The sequence below is a fragment of the Anarhichas minor genome, unplaced genomic scaffold (genome assembly GCF_050575085.1).
Source record: "Anarhichas minor isolate MPS153535 unplaced genomic scaffold, ASM5057508v1 ptg000003l, whole genome shotgun sequence".
NCBI classification, from domain to species: Eukaryota; Metazoa; Chordata; class Actinopteri; order Perciformes; family Anarhichadidae; genus Anarhichas; species Anarhichas minor.
The window spans coordinates 122,638-144,328 of NW_027466449.1; the positions used below are offsets into that span (position 1 = coordinate 122,638).

The 21,691-nt window shown below is 43.4% G+C and overlaps 1 protein-coding gene across 1 annotated transcript in view; it reads left to right on the forward strand.

Moving 5' to 3' along the window:
- LOC142960261 (plexin-A1-like) overlaps positions 1-21,118 on the forward strand; it is a 110,666-nt gene extending 89,548 nt beyond the window's left edge. The window contains exons 20-30 of the mRNA XM_076102028.1: positions 360-518; positions 1,932-1,998; positions 5,668-5,814; positions 6,417-6,576; positions 7,995-8,098; positions 8,184-8,280; positions 11,404-11,594; positions 14,012-14,181; positions 15,132-15,344; positions 17,378-17,528; positions 19,295-21,118. Of these exons, the coding sequence (XP_075958143.1) occupies positions 360-518; positions 1,932-1,998; positions 5,668-5,814; positions 6,417-6,576; positions 7,995-8,098; positions 8,184-8,280; positions 11,404-11,594; positions 14,012-14,181; positions 15,132-15,344; positions 17,378-17,528; positions 19,295-19,390 (1,555 nt within the window). The 3' untranslated portion in view covers positions 19,391-21,118. The remainder of the gene's footprint in view (positions 1-359; positions 519-1,931; positions 1,999-5,667; positions 5,815-6,416; positions 6,577-7,994; positions 8,099-8,183; positions 8,281-11,403; positions 11,595-14,011; positions 14,182-15,131; positions 15,345-17,377; positions 17,529-19,294) is intronic.
- The last annotated feature ends 573 nt before the right edge of the window (positions 21,119-21,691 follow it).

Here is a 21,691-nt window from a genome sequence, read left to right on the forward strand (position 1 = left end):
TCAGACAAAAACTGTCGTAATGGGGAAAAAAGGAATATTTATCACCTGTTAAATTTGACTAATTTGACATGAAAGGCTGTGCTGTCTGTCCCTTTGATTAGGACAGGGAAGAATAATTGATAAACAGAGTAAAAACATTTTAGCAGCTGAAATTACCCTAAAGCACTTAGCCAAATGGTCTTTGGCAAAACAGAGCTTGCAACCTTTTGATTTAGATTAAATGTGCACTAATATTTAAATGAACTGCTATAATGTCACACGTGTTTTTTGAGGCACAGCTTCAGAATTGATGGCACAAAATCCGGGGGAAACATTTGTGAAATATTTAATTTTATTATTGCGTTTCTGTGTATTTCCAGGTCATTTTCAATGCGGGACCGAGGCAATGTGGCGTCTCTCATCATGACAGCCCTGCAGGGGGAGATGGAGTACGCCACCGGAGTCCTGAAACAGCTGCTGTCCGACCTGATAGACAGAAACCTGGAGAGCAAAAACCATCCCAAGCTGCTGCTCAGGAGGTGAGGACGATGTGGAGAGACATGGGACGAATATAGACTACACTGATAAACACCATACAGGGATTTAGTGGCACCAACTCATTTTGATGAACCTAATGTACCGTAAACACATATTTGAGTCTAAGTTTTGTTGAACTCAAGTTCATTTATCTTAAGACCCGTTTCAGAACTTATAAACGTCAGTTGTTCTATCTTGAAATCTTTTGACTTGAAACTGACTGAAGTGTTTTCTGAACTCATCAAATTAAGTTTCCAAGGACAGAGGATCAGCATGACAGCACACTTCCCAGCATGCATTGTTCGAGGGTGAAAACTCTTTTGCTCTGCGACCCTTCTGCCTTGTGGTTTGAAGACCACGTGTCTTTAATATGTGTTAAAGTTGATAACATGTGACAGCTGACAGCGCTAACAGTGCAAACTACAGCAGCAGTGCCATATAGTACCATCATATTGGAGAGAAGGCAGATATCTTCTCTGGCCGACCTCCAAAACCAGGCTCCTCACACCAAAACAGTCTAGATTGATAACATGTCTTTTTGATTTTGGTGTAAACTGTCCCTTTGAGTTATAGTCGTTTCCTCAGATAATAATGAAAACAGTGTGAACCACAATGAATGTTAGCACATCTAAAGTGCACAGCAAGTCCACATAAATGTTCCAATAATAAATTCATTATGAATGAATATCAAATCTGGAGTTGGGAAGATAAATCTGAGGGCCCTCGCAATTAGTTAAGGTGACTAGAAATATGTACGCTCTGTGTACGTTTTGATAGTTTGCTTGTTGGATAACAGCAACGAGATATCGTATCGTATCAGAAGACCACTTTACCAGGAGTTAGAGGACCTGTAGCCACTCTGAATTTAATCCAATCAACAAACTATCAAAACGTACCCCGACCCTGTGCCTTCAACGTGATTGGCCAGCCCTCAGGGCAGCTGAACTTCTTCGTCCTCTCATGTTTGACTGAAGGCAGACCGGACGTTACAGTGACTCACTGTCCCCTTTTGAGGAACAAGTGGTACAACAAGACAGGACGGGTCGCGGCTAGTCAGTTAGCGTGCTCATTTCAGTACATATCTCTGCAATTCAATACATAGACTCTTTGACATGATGTCAGCACTGCAACCTCTTCATATTCTGTTAATATTGTTCTTCTTTTTATAAATCATGGCTGGATCTTACACATTGCCACTTTAAGGAAATTCTTCTGGAAACCAACAACTGCTTCTCAACTCAACACAGCAGACTTTAAATAGATTTCCCCTGTAATCAGTACAAAACCATGTGGATATTTCCCAAACACTTTCCTTATGGCCTCTCGATGCTTGTTTGTTTTCATAATTATGTCGCTCTGCAATTTCTTCCATGCTTTCTCTTCTTAATGTCGTGTTTTTCCCCCCTGTGTGTCAGAACGGAGTCTGTTGCAGAGAAGATGCTGACCAACTGGTTTACGTTCCTCTTGTATAAGTTCCTCAAGGTAAGCCCAACAAGGCATGATCCCATAACATCCTTATTAAATCTGCTTCTTTTAAACGCGGATTAAAACTCATTATCTTAAGCAGATTTATATCGTGTAATGTTTTTAATGTCTGTGTGTTAGAGGGTTTTATTATAACCTTGTTTTTTCTCTCCCCGTTGCAGTTATTAAAAGGCTTTTTCTTCTTCAGCCGTATATATTCTTGCCCTACCAGTGCAGTATACAAACAGTAGCTCATCCAAGCTCCCCAGCAGCATGCGTCTCTTCTCTTCTCTGCTGTTTTAATGTTTTTTTAAGTCCACAGATCCTCTCCGCTCTCATAATTTCGGTCTTGTAGCCGATCAGTCCCTCCTCACTGATCTCTATGTCGTTCTTTTAGCTCACATCTTCTCCCTCTGATCTCTCTTTCATCTGCGTGGTTTCTGTTGTCATTATTCCGCCGTCAGACTCCTTTTCTGCCTTAAGGTCATTGGCCTCAGCAGGGGGGTGCGATGCCGCTCACGCTGTCCTCACACGCCCCCGCTCCTTTCCCTCGCCTTCGTTGTCCTCCTCCTGTCTCGCTTTTACAGAGCCTGCTTAAAGGGAGATCTGGTGTTTTCTCTCTCTCTCTCTTTTTGGTGGTTTGCTTCTGATTGCAAATTGTGAAGTACAAACCTAATCGCATCATGAGTGCATATTGTGTGCATAGCATGATTATAGTGCGCGCATGTATTTTGTACTCAAAAAGCATCCAAACTGTTACTTCAAACATCACATTTTCTATGTCTCACATTTCTTGAATTACAAAATAATAAATACACAACATCCCTGTGCAGATTTCCATTGATTGTTAGCGATGCAGGAATCTGAGCCCATTCCTCTTTCACAACAGCAGGACACAGCAGTATGTCCCTGAAGTGTAAATGTCAGCACACAATTAGGGAGCCTTAATGAAGCCACTATACGGCGCAAAGGCAAATTCCGAAGACAGGCGCGAGCACGGAAGGCGAAAGCATAGCAGCCGTGATGTATGCTCGCGCCGTCTCGTTAGCAGCTGCCCACCTAATTGGCCCAGATGCTAACGAGGTTCTCGTTAGGCGGTGGGATGAGGAAGGCAAGGCAAAAGGGGAGGTGAAGGGGAGGGGGTTAAAGGTGTCAGAGGTGATGGGGGAGAGAGAAGACGAACAGAGGAGGGCATGACAATTAAGAGGAGGGGAAGAGAGAAAGGGGAGATGAGGCAAGAAAGGGGTAAGGAAGTAGGAGATTAGCGGGAAAAAGAGAGAGAAAGAAGGAAGTGAAGAGGGAGGAGGAAATAATGACGAGGTGAACTGAATAAAGAACGATAGATTCAAATGTGTGATCGAAAGTAGAGAAAGTCTTTTCAATAATACAACCCCGGCATCAGTTTAGCTTTTGTGTTGTGGATGTTGTTTTTTTGTCATCATGTCCAGAACATTGGGAACATTAGTTTGTAAGTAGCTGGACTTGTTGTTGCTCAGTGCTGCTCATGGTGATATAAGTGGAAGAGATGGAGGGGGGGGGGGGGATAAACAAAGTGGATAGATAGGAAAAAAAGACAAATACTCGCTAGTTATGACAGCATTCCTCAATTAACGTTATTTTGAATTCTAGAGACTGAGAACCCAAAGTTTGGATGGATACTTTTGTCGTAGTTTACAAATGTCACTGATCATTTCCCCTCCTACTCTGATTGTTTAATTGCAATCATGTTAGGGACTTCAGGATGTTATAAAAAAAAACAATCCTTGAGTCTCGCGTTTCTGCTTTCCTTGTTTTATTCAAACACACATTGACTGATGTGTTTTTTGGTGGTCATCAAACATCTGAAACCCTCTTACAGCAGCGAGATGACACTTTAATACAGATTTCTTTTACATATATTTGTCATCAAACTAGAGATAAATAAACAATCAACACAGGCACACAAGATTGCAACTGGGAAAATGTATTTTAAAGCTACATAAGAAGAAGTAGAAGGAAAAGAAAATGCCGACGGCAACAATCATCTGGCATCATATTTATTCCAAATCACAGGCCACACCTTGATTAAAGATCATTAGATATTGTGATGGTGAGCACTGTCTTACATATACAGCACACATTGCATGTGCGAATGTAAAAGAGAAAGATGAAAGAAAGAAAACAGAGGAGGAAGCTGAAATAGCAGTAAGCGCTGAAGGTTGGTGCATTACAGAGAGGAAGAGGGGGAAAAAGAATGTGTGTGTGTTAGAAAGAAAAAGCGATTTGTAGAGTGTGCTTGAAGGTGAGACAGATGAATTAGTACTTTCCCCTGTTCTCATCTGGACCTCATGCATCTCCGACACACACACACACACACACACACACAGTCTGAAGTATCTCCCTGAGCACTGCACAGTCGATCATTAAGCTCTCGTCAGGATGAGTATTGGCCCCGATGTGTCCTCTCTCTCCCCTCTAAACTGCCGCTACTTCAGTCGGGAGTGTTTTCCTTGGGCCCAAGTGACGACCACTGACACTATTGATTGGCAAGTGTCTTTGATGGAGCGGAGAGTGGGGAAACATATTTATAACATCTGTGTCTGTGTCGAGGACGGGAGAGAGCTGAAGGCATTTAAATAACGCTGCTTTAAGACGGACAGAGAGAGGCCTCTTAAGGTGGATTCGCCCGATGTTTGTACTAAAATTCCCATCGCTGTGAGAAAAGTCTTTTTGGCTGTATGTAGGCAGTAGTTTAAGATGTACGTTTCAAAGGACTTCGATAATCCAACCGATCTTTTCACCGATTCATTTTACTCATTAGTCTCCCTTTTGAGTGGAATACAGTAGAAACCTGCTTCCCTCAAAAACAACAAACGATGACAGTATTTAAATGACATTAAAGTTAGTTTACAACATATTTAAAAAAGGAAGACATAAGGGAAAGAAGAGAAAAAAACGTAAATCAATGAAGATAGTTATAAAATAACTTGACTGACTATATGAATACAGAATAAATGGCGGTTAAAGTTGTGGGTAATATAGACTCATTATAACATGGCTATGTAAGTCTAACTTTAAGGATTCTTACATGATACAGTGGAGGGGGTTTAAAGAGCAGAGATGTAGAAATCATCGCTCTTGTTGGATAAATGCGAAACTTTTTCTTTTCAAAAACAACTTTCCAAGTTCGGCGGCAGAAAACACATTTCCTCTCCGCTCTGCGTGACTTCAACAGATGTCAAAACAGCCCGTTATTAGACCCTTTTCAACCACACAGTCTTTGCAAATCAGATGAGCCTCGACAGGGCTTCTAGTATTTACATCCGTAGTCTCAGTAACTTCCACACTAAATTGAAAGATCTTGCGCCCCTGTCACTAATTTGCGACAGCCTGTCAGAATAGCAGATATAAATGCTTTCATGAACTGGCTCTGAGTTGAATCACTGTGTTATGAAGTGGGTAGACACACTGTATTTTAACCCCTCTTAGAGTATGTGTGATGATTCATGGGATGGGAAATAAGAGAGAGAGACGGGGGGGGGGGGGGGGGGGGGGGGGTAAATATTTGTTTTCCCCCAGGTTGTTGCTTTTTGCAGTGAAGTTTCTGGACCTCAGGCCTTCAAACGAAAAGAATCTGAGTAAAGAGAATCACTCTTTGTTCGAATTGCTGGCGACTCTAACATCTCTCTCTGTCTGCTCCCTCACCAGGAATGTGCCGGGGAGCCTCTGTTCATGCTCTACTGTGCCATCAAGCAGCAGATGGAGAAGGGGCCCATAGACGCCATCACGGGAGAAGCCCGCTACTCCCTCAGCGAGGACAAGCTCATCAGGCAACAGATTGACTACAAAACACTGGTCAGTAGACCCGTCGTGTCTGCAGGCCTGTCGGCTTCGGTCTGAAATCACTTGACGGGTTTGCAGAGCCTCAGTCACGTTTGACGATGACAGTTTCTAAAGCAAGCTCTAACTAGTCAGCGGCTGCAATGTGGCGGCCACCGCCGGCTTAATTGGTCTGCTGTAGGGGAAGGCTTCCTCCCAGTGTAAACACGGCGCCGCAGCATCAGCTGTGTTTTAGAGGGAGAGAGCGCGATCTGGCCGTGAACCCGCCCAACTGCTGCCCAGCGTTAATCACGCGTTCTCTCCAAACAAAGCACTCCAGGTTTGGATTGGAGAGACGGACCTACTTGTCAGCAGGATCTGCTTCAGTGGGTTTTGGATCTGCACCCACATGCGAATGCTGTGTTATTGTGTCCCCAAACAAACTGAGCGGACTAGAAAATGTCCAGTTTTTTTTTTAAATATCCGCTGCAAACAAACCAGATTTGAAAAGGCATGTCATGTACATTCAAATGCACCGTAACAATCATCCAAACATCTCACTAGGTCTTCTCTCTTAAGCGTAAAATGATTGTATCCGTCTCCTTTTTCCTTTGTTTCCACCTTTTCTTTTCCACCAGACGTTGCACTGCGTGAACCCAGAGAACGAGAACGCCCAAGAGGTGACGGTCAAGTGTCTGAACTGTGACACCATCACTCAGGTCAAAGAGAAGCTGCTCGATGCTGTGTATAAGGGCAGCCCCTATTCACAACGGCCCAAGGCCTCCGACATGGACCTGGGTAAGGCACACAACACTGCATGTTACATATTCATAGAACCGTAAGAGACATGTGCGCAGGTGTAATGACTGGACACAAGGAGGGGTATTTATATGACCTGCTACATGCTGTAGATTTCTCTTAAATACTCAGTTCAACACTGGACACTACGACGACTCTTAGGGGCAAATTCACAAAAGGCGGCTTTCTCGACCGCTAAACCTCCACGAAGAAACCGTGTAATTCTCAAAGCTCCCTCAAAGGGTTAAAGGGCACCCCTGACTGCGCTGCCAAGCAAATTGTGTCTCGGTGCTCCTGTGCTATTGGCACGCGTTTAATTTAGGTAATACGCAGACATTTGGCGGTGGTGTGACACCCAAACCTCCCAGTGATCATGCCAGCAGGGATCTTAGCCAGGCGAAGGCTTCGTCATGCTCCACTCAAACTCGTTCATGATGGGATGCGCTTACAGGAGGCAACAACAGTCGTGTGATGCAAATGAAATGAATAAAGCTCCACTACATGTCAATTTGAAAATACATGAGAAAAAAAACGAGGGAAAATTGCACATATTGAAGGTGTTTTTGCTGTAATATAATTAGCACAACATCTTTTGTGTGTTGGACCTTGCGACGGGCCAGATAGTGTAATTCATGGGCTGCATTCCATTCTTTATGAATTCGACGTTGAATGTCAAATAACAACTCAAAACTCTTCACACCGCCAAGAGTTGATTTCTGTTTGTGTGTGTTTTGACAGAGGGGCATTGCCTGTTGAAGTGGCAGGGCGATTGTTTTTGGTTAATTAATTTGTTTTGATTTCGAGAATTTGATTCATTTGGAAGAGGACAAACAACTGAAGCTGCAACAAACATGATAGACTGGGACCAGAATCACTTAATAGTTTCAATACACTTGTATTCATATTTTTTTGGGGGGCTGCTTGGAGGCAGCACAGCAACCTGTAACCATAACACTGACATACTATCACCCTTTGCTCATTTACATATCCTGCAGACATGATGCAATATATGACTTCGTACCACCTGGTGGATGTACATCCAATGTTTACTCTCCTTTTTGTCAACTCCCACAGGAAATATCCTAATATTAAATGTATAATATATAAGTCACTAACTTACAGCCGCCTGTTGGGCCGTGAAACTATACAATGAACTAAAAGATGTTCAAACGCTGCGTAGAGCTGAGTTTGGTGTCAATTTGTGAACCTTTCACATTATACGTAGTCATTCGATCTATGATTAATTTAAAACATATAATTAACTTGGACTAAATTGAGGAACACAGTTCATAAAAAATGAAAAAAGATGATTAGCATTTAGAAGCAGCTGAATCTGACCACACTGCAAGGCCAAATGAAACACACACACACACACGTTGTGTTCTTTGCTCTGAACGTCTGCTCACTCTTCCCTGAAGAATGGCGTCAAGGTCGCATGGCCAGAATCATTCTGCAGGATGAAGACGTCACAACTAAGATCGACAATGACTGGAAACGACTCAACACGCTGGCTCACTATCAGGTACGCGAGCAGGTGACGCAGAGTCGACGGCGCGGTTGGATTCATGCAGTGAATATTTTGTTTGTTTGTTTGTTTTGGCGTGCAGGTGACAGACGGCTCCGTGATCGCCCTGGTGCCGAAGCAGAACTCTGCCTATAACATCTCCAACTCCTCCACCTTCACCAAGAGCCTCAGTAGATACGGTAGGACTCCCATTCTCCTCTTGACTTCGCCCTATTTAAATCATCCCGTCAATGACTCCCATCCCTCCGCCTGCCTTTGTCTTTGTTGATCGCGGCCATGATTGAGCTCCATTCTTTGTGAATGGCAATCCTTTTTATCCGTCGCTATCAGCCCAGGCCAAGGCTATTCCACGGCTGTTTCCAAGCAGCCCGTAAATGACAGGCATTAAAGTAGACACCTCGATTCCCAGCTGAGTGAAAGAGAGAGAGAGAGACAGAGCGCACCTGGCAGCCAGCGACAGACAGATGCCTGGCATCAATATGGTGTACTTCACTGGAAAATTAAACAATTTAGAAGATAAATTACTCTGTAGTAAAAAAAAAAAAAAAGAATGGAGGCTTGTCTGATACAAAACAGGCAGTGCCCCATAGGCATGTACAGCTGTTATCATCGCTACTGATCTAGACTCACAACCAACCTGGATTCTCTCTAAAAGTACCCATTAAACCTTTAGGTTCGAATGTTAATCTTCTTTTTTGCATGTGTAATAGACATAACGCTTTCTGGGGAAGCATTTCTGCCTCTATTCAACACTGTAGATACGTACGGGTAGAGAGAGGAGGATATGACATGCAACTAAAGGTGCTTGACGGTATACAATTCATTTGAAATCATGTTGCGGTTATGCATGACGCACATTAACCACTAGGCTGCCGGGCTCCCTCGAAGTACACATGGCTCTATCAGGGCTGTTTGCTATTGAGCGCAGATTCTGATGACAACCGTGGGACCTCAAAATAGCAGGAGAGTGAGACCTCTGCTTTTTTAGAGATTAGCCCAAATGTTTTCTGGACCTAAAACACCTACAAAAAGTCCATTCCTGCCCCTCAAGGTACTGACCAGACTGTAAACAATGACATGCACAAGGAAGAGGAAGTCGTGGCCCTGATAGCAGCTGGCTACAGAAAAAAAACCAGAAACCTTGGCCCATCCCCCTAGAAGCTAAATTGTCAGCAGACCGATCGGATATTTCAATTTGAAAGTCTATTTGACTCACCAAGGAGGTCAGAACAATGACATGTTTGAATGTGGCTATTTTGACCACTCCCCCCAATATATCAATTATTTAAACCTGCAATAACGCCAGTCATGCTTGGGGGCAGCGGAAAGAAGCCGTAAACACAACACTGGCAAAATCATCATAAGGATAATATGTTACAGTAGCAAACAGTTCGGCTGCAGATATGGAGCAACATTACGTTTATTTGGAGTTGTATAATACATATTCTATATTTTTATCTATGTTTGGCTCTCCGCCAATTCCTGAGAAAACAAATCTGTCACTTCAGATGCTTAATGTTCCACCACTTTCACCAGCTAGTCGCTGTGTTTGCCTGTCTGCTGTTTGGTGCTGTGCAGGTAACATACAACGGGTTATAAGAGCTTTTTCGCTGCAAACAGCTGCTGCCTAAATCAGCTTTGATGAGAGCTGTGAGCAGTGGAAGCAATTCAGGAAAAGTGCGGAGTCAAGTGATAATTCTCTGTGGGTTCATCGCTACGAGCGACCACAAGTCGGCATGTGATTCGGTGTCAGCATAGAAATATGTAAGGCCTAAAAACAAATACCTCAGATTCTGTGGCACGAAGCTGAGCTCCATCTATGTGGAGGCGCCTCGACTTGAACAAAAGTGGAAACATCTGAGGAAAAGCAATCACACAACACCTACACTGTTTGAGTGCCGGATTAGTGGAGAGAAATGTCGTTGGAGAAAATGAAATTTATGAAAATCAAAGGTTTGCTTTTCATGAATCATCTGCAAAAGTACACAGCTGCTGCTATTTTGCTTCAAAGCAAATAAATGGAAAAAAAAGAAGTGTTTACTTTCGTGGGAGTTTTTTTGCGTGTGTGCAGGAGGGTGTGTTTATGAGCGCGGGGTGAATGTTGTCCACCACTGGCCGTGATGGGTTTGGAATCAAAGCCACTCAGCACCCCGCCGGCAAGAGCAACAACAGCACTGGACACTCAGCCTCTTTTATTTTTCTATCTCCCATTACTCTCCATTTCACCCCTCTCTCTCTCTCTCCACACCTTATTTGTGTCTCTGTCCATTTACTCCACCCACCCGCTTTTCCTGTCATCTCCTTTCTCCTTTCACCGGACATAAAGGGATTGCAACATGCATCAGCAACTCTCTCTTTTATCTCTCCACCTCTTCTATCCATCCCGTGCACCCTCTTCCCCAGGAGCAACAGCCAGTCCTCTCCCCCCGCCTCCCTGGTTGCTTTTCTCCTCTCCATCCTAAATGGAACAGTCGTAGATATGCATCTCCTTGCTTCGCTCTAATCAACTTTGACACTCGCGTCGTGAATAATGAAACAGCCACCAATGATGGAGAAAAGGGGAGTGGTCGTGTGAGTCAGTCTGTAAACGAGAGAGAAAAATTCAAGAAATACGCAGAGTGTTGGGTGATTATATATTTGTTAACTCAGGTAATGAGAATCTACATGTTTATAGTTCTACTTCATTGGCCATTCCACTGAATTGGTGCCTTTTCCCTCCCCAGGACATTATATGCATGAATATGCATGAAAAGTATCTTTATAATATTATCAAGCAAAGTGTCCAGCACATTGTACCTAAAAACTACCTCGATCACTGAAAAAATAGGAAATTCAGCCTGTTCCCACTCTATAACACTACAAGTTACCATAGAATGTAATGGTCAGAATCATTCAGAAATGATTCTCTTTTGTATTATTATTTATTATTATTTCTTAGACATTATTATGTTGTTGCAGGTTTTCATGCTATTAGCAACATGCCATGTGGCCACATTTCATGTATTTGCTAATGCAATGCTAAAAACCCAGACTTGTTACTCATATGAGACATCTTCTATTTCAAAATATTTATATAATTGCATGTGTTACATGTGTGTTTTTAGATTTAGAAAGATTTAAAAGAATTTACAAAAGTTACAAAATGCAAATGTAACCGATTTGTCAGAAGGAGAAGACGAATAGGTTGCAATATTTTCCCTAAAAAGGGGAAATCTGCCTTTTCTTTAAATCACTGAATCACAAGGTTTCTGAAAGGAGCTGACGTAGTCCCAAACAACTCTGTTTTGTGTTTCTGGCTGTAGAGAGTATGCTGAGGACGGCCAGTAGTCCAGACAGCCTACGATCACGAACCCCCATGATAACCCCTGACCTGGAGAGTGGAACTAAATTGTGGCATCTTGTGAAGAACCACGACCATTCGGACCAGAGGGAGGGCGACCGAGGCAGCAAGATGGTCTCTGAGATCTACCTGACACGGCTGCTCGCTACAAAAGTAAGACAGAGGAGTGACACACCAGTGTTCAAAAAGTTTATGTCAAGTCGGGGTGAAAGAAAAAATACTCTCAAACTGCACTTACAACCACTGGGGAACTGTAAAACCTGCCACTGAAACTCAGACTGATGGGATATTTTCAGCATTATCAGCTCTTTAAAGCAAAGGGATCCACCTCACCTATTTCATAGAGGAAACTACTAGTACGGAGAGTCTGCAGGTCATTGAGGAGTCTTAAAATATATCAAATCACGTCATCACAATTCAAGGCATTCCTCTATCAGGTAGAGGTGTATGCATTTTACATTTGCATTTGGTTGGTAGATATACAAATGAGGTACAATCCCAGGCATAGTAGATCAAAGAGAAGCCAAGTGTCACAACGTTCAGTTCCGAGTGCTACAAGGTTGCAGGTGCATTACGTCACACATTAGTGTGTAGCAGAAATGAGAGGTTTTTCTTCTAAAGAGAGATATAGAAAGAGGGAGAGAGGGAGAGACAGCATGTTAAGTGAGTGGGTACACTTGGAAGACTACCCTTGGATTGAGTCGAGTAACTCGTTCCATCACCAAGGGAGAGTTTGGATTGACATTTAATAAATTGAATTTTAATTAAATTTAAATGAATCGTTATCGAGTCATTTTTCATGCTTTTCTCTGTTTTACATCATATCAAACTGAATATCTTTGAGTGTTGGACTGACAAAACAAGACATCAGGGAGCCAGGCTGAGATTGACGCCAACACAGTGGGGTTGTCTGACAGCAAGGACAGTCAGAGCTGGGTATTAGCAGTATAGCAATTATAAGGAAAAAAAACACGTGAGCGAATAATCCGACCAAGAGATGCGATATATATATATATATATAGAAAGGCAGAGGACCAAGCACTGATCCTTGTGGTACCCCAATGGAAGACTTGATCAAGACCTGCCACACTGTACAACTTTAGGATTAGGAGAAGTGGAAGCGAGACCCGCCTATCAATCGGTATATTTCAGATGGCTTTAGAGTCGGCTGTTTCAGCAGTGGGGTAACTTTTGTTGGTGACTGTGTGTGAGATGACTTGAAAAAGTATATTGTATTTTAACATATACTGGATTGATAATGAAGCTTGATCATGTTTAAGATGTACCGAAACAAAGGTTACCAATGTAAGAAAGGGCCCTTTGTAAAGAAACACACAGGGACCAACACACCCATAACAATTCCTTCCATCTTGGATCCTTGCAGCATCCAGCCGCCTTCCTTTTCCTCCCTCGGTGTCTCTCAGTTCATTGTCTCTCTCCTAATTGTAGCAGGGGGAGGGAAATATAGCAATGGGCAGCAGTTACAAGAGAGCCGGCTTTTCAATTTCCACTGGTAATAAGAAAAAAACAGATTAATAAAAGGTGGGCTTGTGGTGCAGAGTGCAGGGAGGCAGATACAGGAGGTGTCAGGAGACAGGTAATTTGTCGAGGGATTGAAGATTTGGCCATGCATGATGACAAAACAGAGAGGCAAATACAATTGAGAAACTCATCTTGTCCTTGTCTCTCAATAGCTGTCTTTCTTGTCCCGTCTATGCAGATCTCAGTACTTTGATCCGCGGCCCGGGACAGGAATTCATTCCTCTTCCATTCCGCAATGGCTGACTAAATACGATTCCCAAACGTTTCCTCGGTAATAGATTCTGCCAGACGGAGAAATCTGGGAAACAAATCGTGTTGTTAGGGAAATTCATTTAGCTACATTTGATGCAATTATGTTGAGGCATTGTCATTGGAGGAATGCGCCATCCAAATCCGAGAGCCGGGGTTCTGTGTTTGTGATTCTGCAGAGCTCAGTGGGCAGAGCGAGGCGGTCACGGAGCCCGAGTTATCGCTGCGATTCCCACTGGGGCCGTTCATATTAGAAACGCACACACTTATGGCCCATTCAGGTGCTGTGGATACAAGTGGCTGGAAATGGTACGCTACCTTCTGTCACGCGACACAGTGAAATTATGTTTATTTCCGTTCTCCGCCATTCTCTCTGAGATTTCATAAGGCGGTCGTCTTCTCTTCTGATTAACAGTTAGAATTTAAACCTCGGTATATAGGATTCTAGGAGGTGTTTGTGAGGGTGGATAGGTTCATTCATAAGTACCAGCGCAAAACTGCTCAACACATGAATGACCAAAATCAATATAAGTAATAAAACAAAACAGTAAAAGCTCTAAAAACAAAAGGTCAGAGTGAGTTCCCATAATAAGGCGATATAAGCTGTATTAAAATGTCGAAAGGAATCCGAGACAAACTACCGACTTGTCAGACATGAAATCCCAGCTCCTGCTTCTATATTACAGTTTTAAACTTTAATGTCTAAGACCACCTAGCAAGAGATTTCAACTTTATTTAAAGTCCTCTTGTTGTCTCTCCGTCCTCGTCCTTCCACTCAGGGTACGCTACAGAAGTTTGTGGACGACCTGTTTGAGACCATCTTCAGCACGGCCCACAGAGGCAGCGCCCTGCCGCTCGCCATCAAGTACATGTTCGACTTCCTGGACGAGCAGGCCGACAAGCACTCCATCACAGACTACGACGTACGGCACACCTGGAAGAGCAACTGGTAAGCGAGAGAGTCATTTAGTGAGCATCAGAGTCTCTCCCTAGCTTAGCCGTCTGACTGACCCAGTCAGGCCAAGTACATTTAAGTCATTTTTCAAACATTGCCTGGTTCCAGCTTTTTAAATGAGACAATCTGTTGCTTTTCTTTGTCTTATGTGACGGTTAAATGATTATTTTTGAGTGTTGGAGTTGTGGTCGGCCAAAACCAGCAATTTAATGGCATCACCTTGGACGTTTTGATAACCATTTTCCATTTTTTTACGTTTTATAATGGTTAAAAATGTGATCATTCAAAGAGTACATTTTGAATGTTTATGATAGTTTTACATTTGTTTCTTTTGTAATGTCATTGGCAACAAGTTTTTCGTGAGCCAGATGGACATCATGCGACCTGCAGTTCCAGCTGTTGTTACTGCCCCAAAATCACTGTGTTCCTGGGTGCACTGTAATGTTATACACCTTATCTGCAAATGTCTGGAAAGTAAATATGTTTGTGAACAACACTGCGTATTATATTAAATCAATAAATCCAGGTCTGCAAATTGCAGAACAAATTAAAATAGTTGCTGTGTCGGATGCTTGTTCATAATTTACTGGAGGATTTAATAACATCTTCAGACCGGTATTGCAGTATTTGTTTGTGTTTATTTCATTAACAGGTTTTGCTGTATTTGCACAGAATTTAGGTCACCCTTTTTCTTTTTTTCAAGTTATGACCAATTCGATTTTTTTAGCAGTTAGCTGCTACGCTGCCTGAGGGCCACGGCACCTACTGTGCAACATTATTACAAACACAATACAAACCAAAGAAAAACAAGCTTTAATGCACATACGTTATGGAAAATAATAAAATAAGCAGCCGAAGCAAAGCACTTCAAATTTCCAGGTTGCATTTAATTACGTGTTGTTAAATGTTTTTTCCAAATGGTCTTTTCTGTGTTCCCTCTCCAGTCTTCCTCTGCGGTTCTGGGTGAACGTCATCAAGAACCCCCAGTTTGTATTTGACATCCACAAGAACAGCATCACGGACGCCTGTCTGTCCGTGGTGGCCCAGACCTTCATGGACTCCTGTTCAACTTCAGAGCACAAACTGGGGAAAGACTCACCTTCAAATAAGCTTCTCTACGCTAAAGACATCCCCAACTACAAGAACTGGGTGGAGAGGTAAGTCAAAGCGGAACGCAGACAAAGTCACATTCAAATGGCAAGATTAAAAGAATACTTCGCCCACAAAATGACCATTTGTATACCAATTACTCACGAATTTGAGGTAACACAGGGCGAATAATTGATATACAGATGTTCATTTGCTGGGTGAACAATTCCTTTAAACTAGCAAAAAGAAAAAAAATCCACAGTTTTTAATGCTAAGTGGAAAAAATCCATATGAGTTGTTGAAGCTGGAAAGGTTGACTAATCTGTAAACTTGTCTTCAAAGAAAAGTGAGGTGGAGTGGTGAGATAAATGACTCATTTAACCTACGAAGCTAAAAACTGCTGTAAGATTAGGAGAACATAACAGGTTGGACTTTATCCGCTACCAGCACTTGAAGCATTTCCCTGGTCTCAGAGTACACGCTTCTATTAAATTTGCGCAAAAGAAGTCATGTACTTTAATTACAGCTTGCTCCAGGCCCATGAATATGAAATGCAGTGCACACAGAGTGTAGAAAATATCCGTAATGCCAGTTCTGTCTGTGACATTTTAAAAGACGCCATTTGAATTCAGGTCCAAGACAAAAAAATGTTAAATTCACATCACCTGTAAAGGAGCACGCGATGTAAAAACACACAAATGAGAGACGGAGTTGTTGCAGCTGCTTGCCCTCCATCACTGAATAAAACTCTCCCTTCATCTCTGATTCAGCTCCAGAATGTTAAACTAACCATGATGATTGTTTGAAAATTCTCTGGTTAATGTAATTTACTGGTTTATTTTAAGTCTATCTCTCTTTATGATCGTTGTTTTGTTGTCTTAGTGTTTTGATTTATCTGTGTTTCTGTGGCGCTCGTGTTACATTTTTACGTCGCCATCTTGGTCATCGTACCCGTTGTAAAAGAGATTCAGAATCTCAGTGGGATTAACCTGGATAGATAAAGGTTAAATAAATCAAATAAATGACATGTCCATTGAGCATGGTCCCATTCCCTTCGGCAGCAACAGTGGAGCAGACAATTATCCCGGTACCAGGATAATTGTCTGCATTTCTTTATTTCGAGCGACACACTTGAACGTGCTACGGCGGGTCCTAAGGCTTTCACTGGGTATACGAAGGCAGTATGAGATACGGATTTATAGCTGATGGTTAATTGGGAGCAGTTAAACCTTGTTTCTATTATGCCTCCGAATGCAAGCTCAACCCCAGTCTGCCCCGCTGCAGTAAACCTGGAGATGGTTGATGGTGGATTGTGCAAACAGGTCTGCGTACAGCTCAATATTGGAATATATTCTTATTGTACTCCTGCTGTACTTTCTATGGACTTTCTGCTCCTCGGTTGTAGCCATCAGCACTGAGCCGATAATGCAACGGTTGTTGTTGCTCTGACCAGATGGGCCTCAATAAGTAAATGCATAATAATAAGGGACTGTATGAAAATGATTGGGATGGGGAGGAGGGATTAACGCCCCACTCTAAATTCCAAATAGTTAAACATCTATTATTAATTACACTAGATGGTCCGATAGCCCAATATGTATGAGGTTGGCGGTTCAATCCTCGGCTCCTCCTGTCCGAGACACTGAACTCCAAGTTGCTTCACAGCTCACAGGGGAATATTCAAATACGATATAAGTCTGGAGTGAAACAAAGTAAAAGGACCTTCCCTGCTCTCCCTAAAAGTTTAATCTACCCACCTCTCAGCAAAAAGACTAAAAACACCCCCCTCTTCCCCTCTAATAGTAAGAACTTCAACCTTTATATGCTCCTGAACTCTACACAGTCCACTCTTCCTCCGCTGTGTCCTGCTATCATGTCCCTCCCGTGTCCATTGGTCCCGTCAATGTGTCCACGAGCGAGATACTGAAAAATCAGCTAAATATTAAAAATGGAATTGTGAACCGCATCAACCCCCAGCGAGAAGACCGGCAGCCAGCTGCCACCGTTTGCACTCAGAATATTTAATAACGACCCGTAAGCCGAGTTTTGGGTGGAATGCGAACGGTGCAGTGCATAAATCTCTGTCTGACCTCTCCCCCAGGTATTACTCCGACATCTCCCGAATGCCAGCCATCAGCGATCAGGACATGAGTGCCTACCTTGCGGAGCAGTCCCGCCTGCACCTCAGCCAGTTCAACAGCATGTCGGCGCTGCACGAGATCTACTCCTACATTGTCAAATACAAAGACGAGGTGAGCTCCCTCCGGACGTGGAACAGAGTGTTGAAAGGACTTGGGAGCAGCGCGTGTGCTGTGTCACTTCACTTGTTGTGACTGATACCGAGAGGTCATTTTAATTCAATTACACTGATACTCAGTCCACGTTGGCCTGGAAGGTATCACCGCCATTAGGATGCACAATTAAGGCGTGAGCTTAACACATTATGGAGGTAATGGCGCTTCATTAGGAGAGACCTGCTTGCACAGTATCCTACAGCTGCTGCTGCTTGATTAAAGCGTACATTTCTGTTACAGGAGTGTGTGTGTGTGTGTGTGTGTGTGTGCAGGTTTCATCTTTTAAAGGAACACTTCGACATTTTGAGAAAGGCGCTTACTGACCTTCTTGTTGTAAGTTGGATGCAGAGATCGATACCACTCCCCTTTCTGAAGGCTAGAAATGAAGCTACAGCCAGCGGAGACACTGTGTGGTCGCCAGGCAACCAGCGTAGTCTCTAGGTAGTTAACAAGCGCATAACAGAGAAGCTATGTGTTATGAAGGACATTAAGAACTTGCTGTTTGAAGGATTTGAACCATCGGATCCCGTGAACATTTCAAACACATCGCCCTTGAGTCATTCATGTGTGCGACCCGTTCGCTTCCTTCATTCATTCAGTCATCTGCTGGACTGCGTGGCCCTCCCATCTATTCCCCACGGCCTGTGTGAAAAGGCACAAGCTGTAAGTGCTCCTGCATGTGGGGTACGTGGGAATAATGCAAATCAGTGGCGGTGCCTGAAAGGTCATCCAGGTGATGTTCCAGGAACTACGTGTGAAAGAGGCTCAAGAGTTAGAAGAGAAGATTGATGCCACTTACACATCTGTCCTGTTAAACTACCAAAGAGGAAAAACATCAATTTGGGGGGTCTTCATTTTCTTGGCCGGGCGCCAGGACAAGTCTCGTGAAAAAGTCGCTGCACTGGTTCATACATATGATTAGAATGTTGTTTAGTGCATTCGTGACTCTCGGTGCTGGTTGTCCATCCCTTTTCATTCTGCAACCATAACGGGTTCATATCCCGCCCTCCACTCGTACCTCTTACTCTGGTTCCTTATAGACATGCACATGTCTCCTTCAACCTCTGCTTTCCCCCAACTTCATCGGGCTTTTATGCAGTGAAAGATAAGCCGCCTCAGCCTCTTCCCCTCCCCTGCCCTGCTCCCCCCCCCCCCATCCCTCAATAGCAACAGCATTACAGTAGTCATGCTGGCTGGTTGCAGCTGGCTCCATTCAAACCCACTGCTCCCCTTCATTACAGCCTATTATCCAGATGTAGGCAGCTGCAGGGTCCCCGTCGCCTCTAACACATGCCCTGACCTCACGCGCACACAGGCATAAATATATATATACGCTCACACACAATGCTAATGCACATACTCACAGTAAACGGAATGACGCACCACAAAGACAAATGCACACATAAATACAGTCTTTTTGGGTTTTTTTCTCCTCCCTCCCATGTCCATGTCGCGCTTAACGAGACCCCAGCACACGCACTCCTGCACACACTCTTTATAGACGTTGCGTTTGCCCCTCACACCTCCCCCGCCAACCCCGTCCATGTTGTCTGCATCGGTTTGAAATGTGATCACTAACAGGGGAGCTGAAATGCCAAAGAGCTGGTGTATCTGAGCACCAGCACATTAAGGGTTAAAAAGCGTAATACAACGCACCTATAGGAATGAAATAAGCGATTAAGGTGTGAAGATGTAGTTTAATCTGCCTCTGCATCCGTTTCCAGATCCTGTCGGCGTTACAGAAGGACGATCAGTCGCGCAGACAGCGGCTACGCGGCAAGCTGGAGCAGGTCATCGACACCATGGCGCTGGCCAGCTGAGGACCGGCCAATCGCGCTCCTCGGCTAGGGGAGAACCGGCCAACCAACACGCCTTCCCACGACAACCTTCGACACCCGTGACATTTTTGACCCTTCGACGTTTGAAGTCTTGTCCGTCATCACCCTCACGAAAGACTGCAAGGACACGAGCGCCCAGCAGCAGCAGCAGCAGCAGCACAGGAGAGATGGCAGAGTTTGGAACTAAGGCCACACCGGGCTGGCTTTTGTTTTTTCTTTTTCTCTCTCTCTCTGAGCCACCAACCCAGCCCCCAACAACCAAATGCAAGCGCAGCCTCAGCCTCAGCCGATATGGACCTCAGCTCAGGAGAGCGTTTATTTTCATCAAGGCCCTTATCACATCTAGACTCCTACGGGTGCAGCAGTTGGGTACTTTGGCCACGATCAGGACCGGCACATGCACACCGGTGACCAAAAGGCTCCTCTCGCTGGATACAGAGCTGAAATGTTACTGGACAGCTGGTAGCTCTCCACAGCGACAGTTTAAACTGTGAGCCAACAACAATCCAGGATCTTTTATTGCGGTACTTGATCCCTGTGAGGGCTTTCTGTTTCCGTCCTCCACAGGGAGGTCAGAGGTCGGGGCTCAGCTACAGTGCAGCAGCCTTGGAGCTGGTTAGGATTCAGCGTGTTGCTCAAAGACACTACAGCAGGTTGAATGCTTGGCAACACGGAGGCCGCGGCCACTGCAGGGCGACCAAGAGGAAGGACTTTGCAGGGAAACTCTTCCTCCAGAACCGACTCTGCAACCCTCTATCAACATTTCAGGACATTTTTAGTTTCATAACTCTGCTTATGATTTGTAAACGCATTGTTTTTTCTTTCCTCCCTTATTAACTGCCTACTCTCCCCCCGTGCTGTGCCACTTGTGTTACTGCTGAATTTGCACAACAAAAGCTAAATCAAAAGAGAGAAGAGGATATATGAATATATATATATATATATAGATATATAAATACAAACCTTTTGTTTTTAAAAACAAATTTAAAGTTGAAAAAAAATAATGTTTTCCATAGTAATGTACAAAAAAAAGTTTGAGGAGAGGGTTTGATATTTCCAAGATGAAAAATTATGAAAACACGAGGAAAAAGTCGTCCTGTGCCATGTTTTACTTTGAATGTTGTTTAGTGCAAAGAGACTTCTTTTCGTTAGATGAGATGTGCTATGATGAAAATATTGACATGCTTAGTGACTAAAAGTGAGAGTTTAATTATATACATTTACACACACACACATATATATATATATATATATATATATATATATATATGTGTGTGTGTGTGTGTGTGTGTGTGTGTGTGTGTATTACACCGACCTACAGTGCTTTTGTGTTTGTTTTAGAGAAACCAAATACACCGAGGCCTGGTCAGCTGATTTAGATGACACAAAAGACATTCCTGTGGAAGCCAGCCTCGCGCTGTGGTAGCAGACAACGAAAGAGGCACGAGCCGCTCATTTGGACATTTGGCACACACCGCGCTCTACGGCTTCTTGATCTAGTTTTTTAGATTCCTCCTCTTGCCTGGACAAAAAAAAAAAAAAAGGTACGAGTCGTGCGCTCCAAGATGAAGGCCAGCTTTGGTGTGCAGAAGACGGGTGAAACAGCATTGTCTCGTGTTTTAGCTTGTTTTCTCGTCTGCAGTGAAAGACGCTCAAGCTAAAGGTTCCCACTTCTGAAATGTGAATGTGGTTTATGAAAAGAAAATGAAATGTAGCTTGATCTATGTAAGTGATTTCGTACCAGTTGAAGGCCTTTCTCTTTTTTTCGTTTTGTGGTTTTATAGAGTTCAAAAAAAAAAAAGAAAGAAAAACACGTTAAATGTTTCCTTTCCAGTACGCCCTGCTGCGCATTATCGGGCAGTGCTTTAACAAAAAACATGCATTCATAAACGACACAGTCCTTTCTCCTATGAGTGTAAAAAAAAATGGTAGAAGGTTAATAACAAAGGCTAGAAAATACAGGAAAAAACAGATTGAAAGATGTTAAACAGAACCAGGGTAATATATACTGTGTGTGGTCATCCATCCTGTAAGAGCTTGTTATGAAATGTAGAGAACTAGACCGGGCATATCAATATCAGTAGGTTCAAATGCATCAAATGCACCTTTTAGAACAATACGTCTTCAAAGGAAATAGTTACAGATGCCTCTTTTTCTTCCTCTTCAACAGTGCTTCCCTCTCATTCTTTTCCCCCTGCGATAGAGTGGAACGGCCTTTAATCAGCTGACGCTATAGTCCTCCTCTTTAAATCCAGATCAGACAGCGCACAACTTTGCAGATGC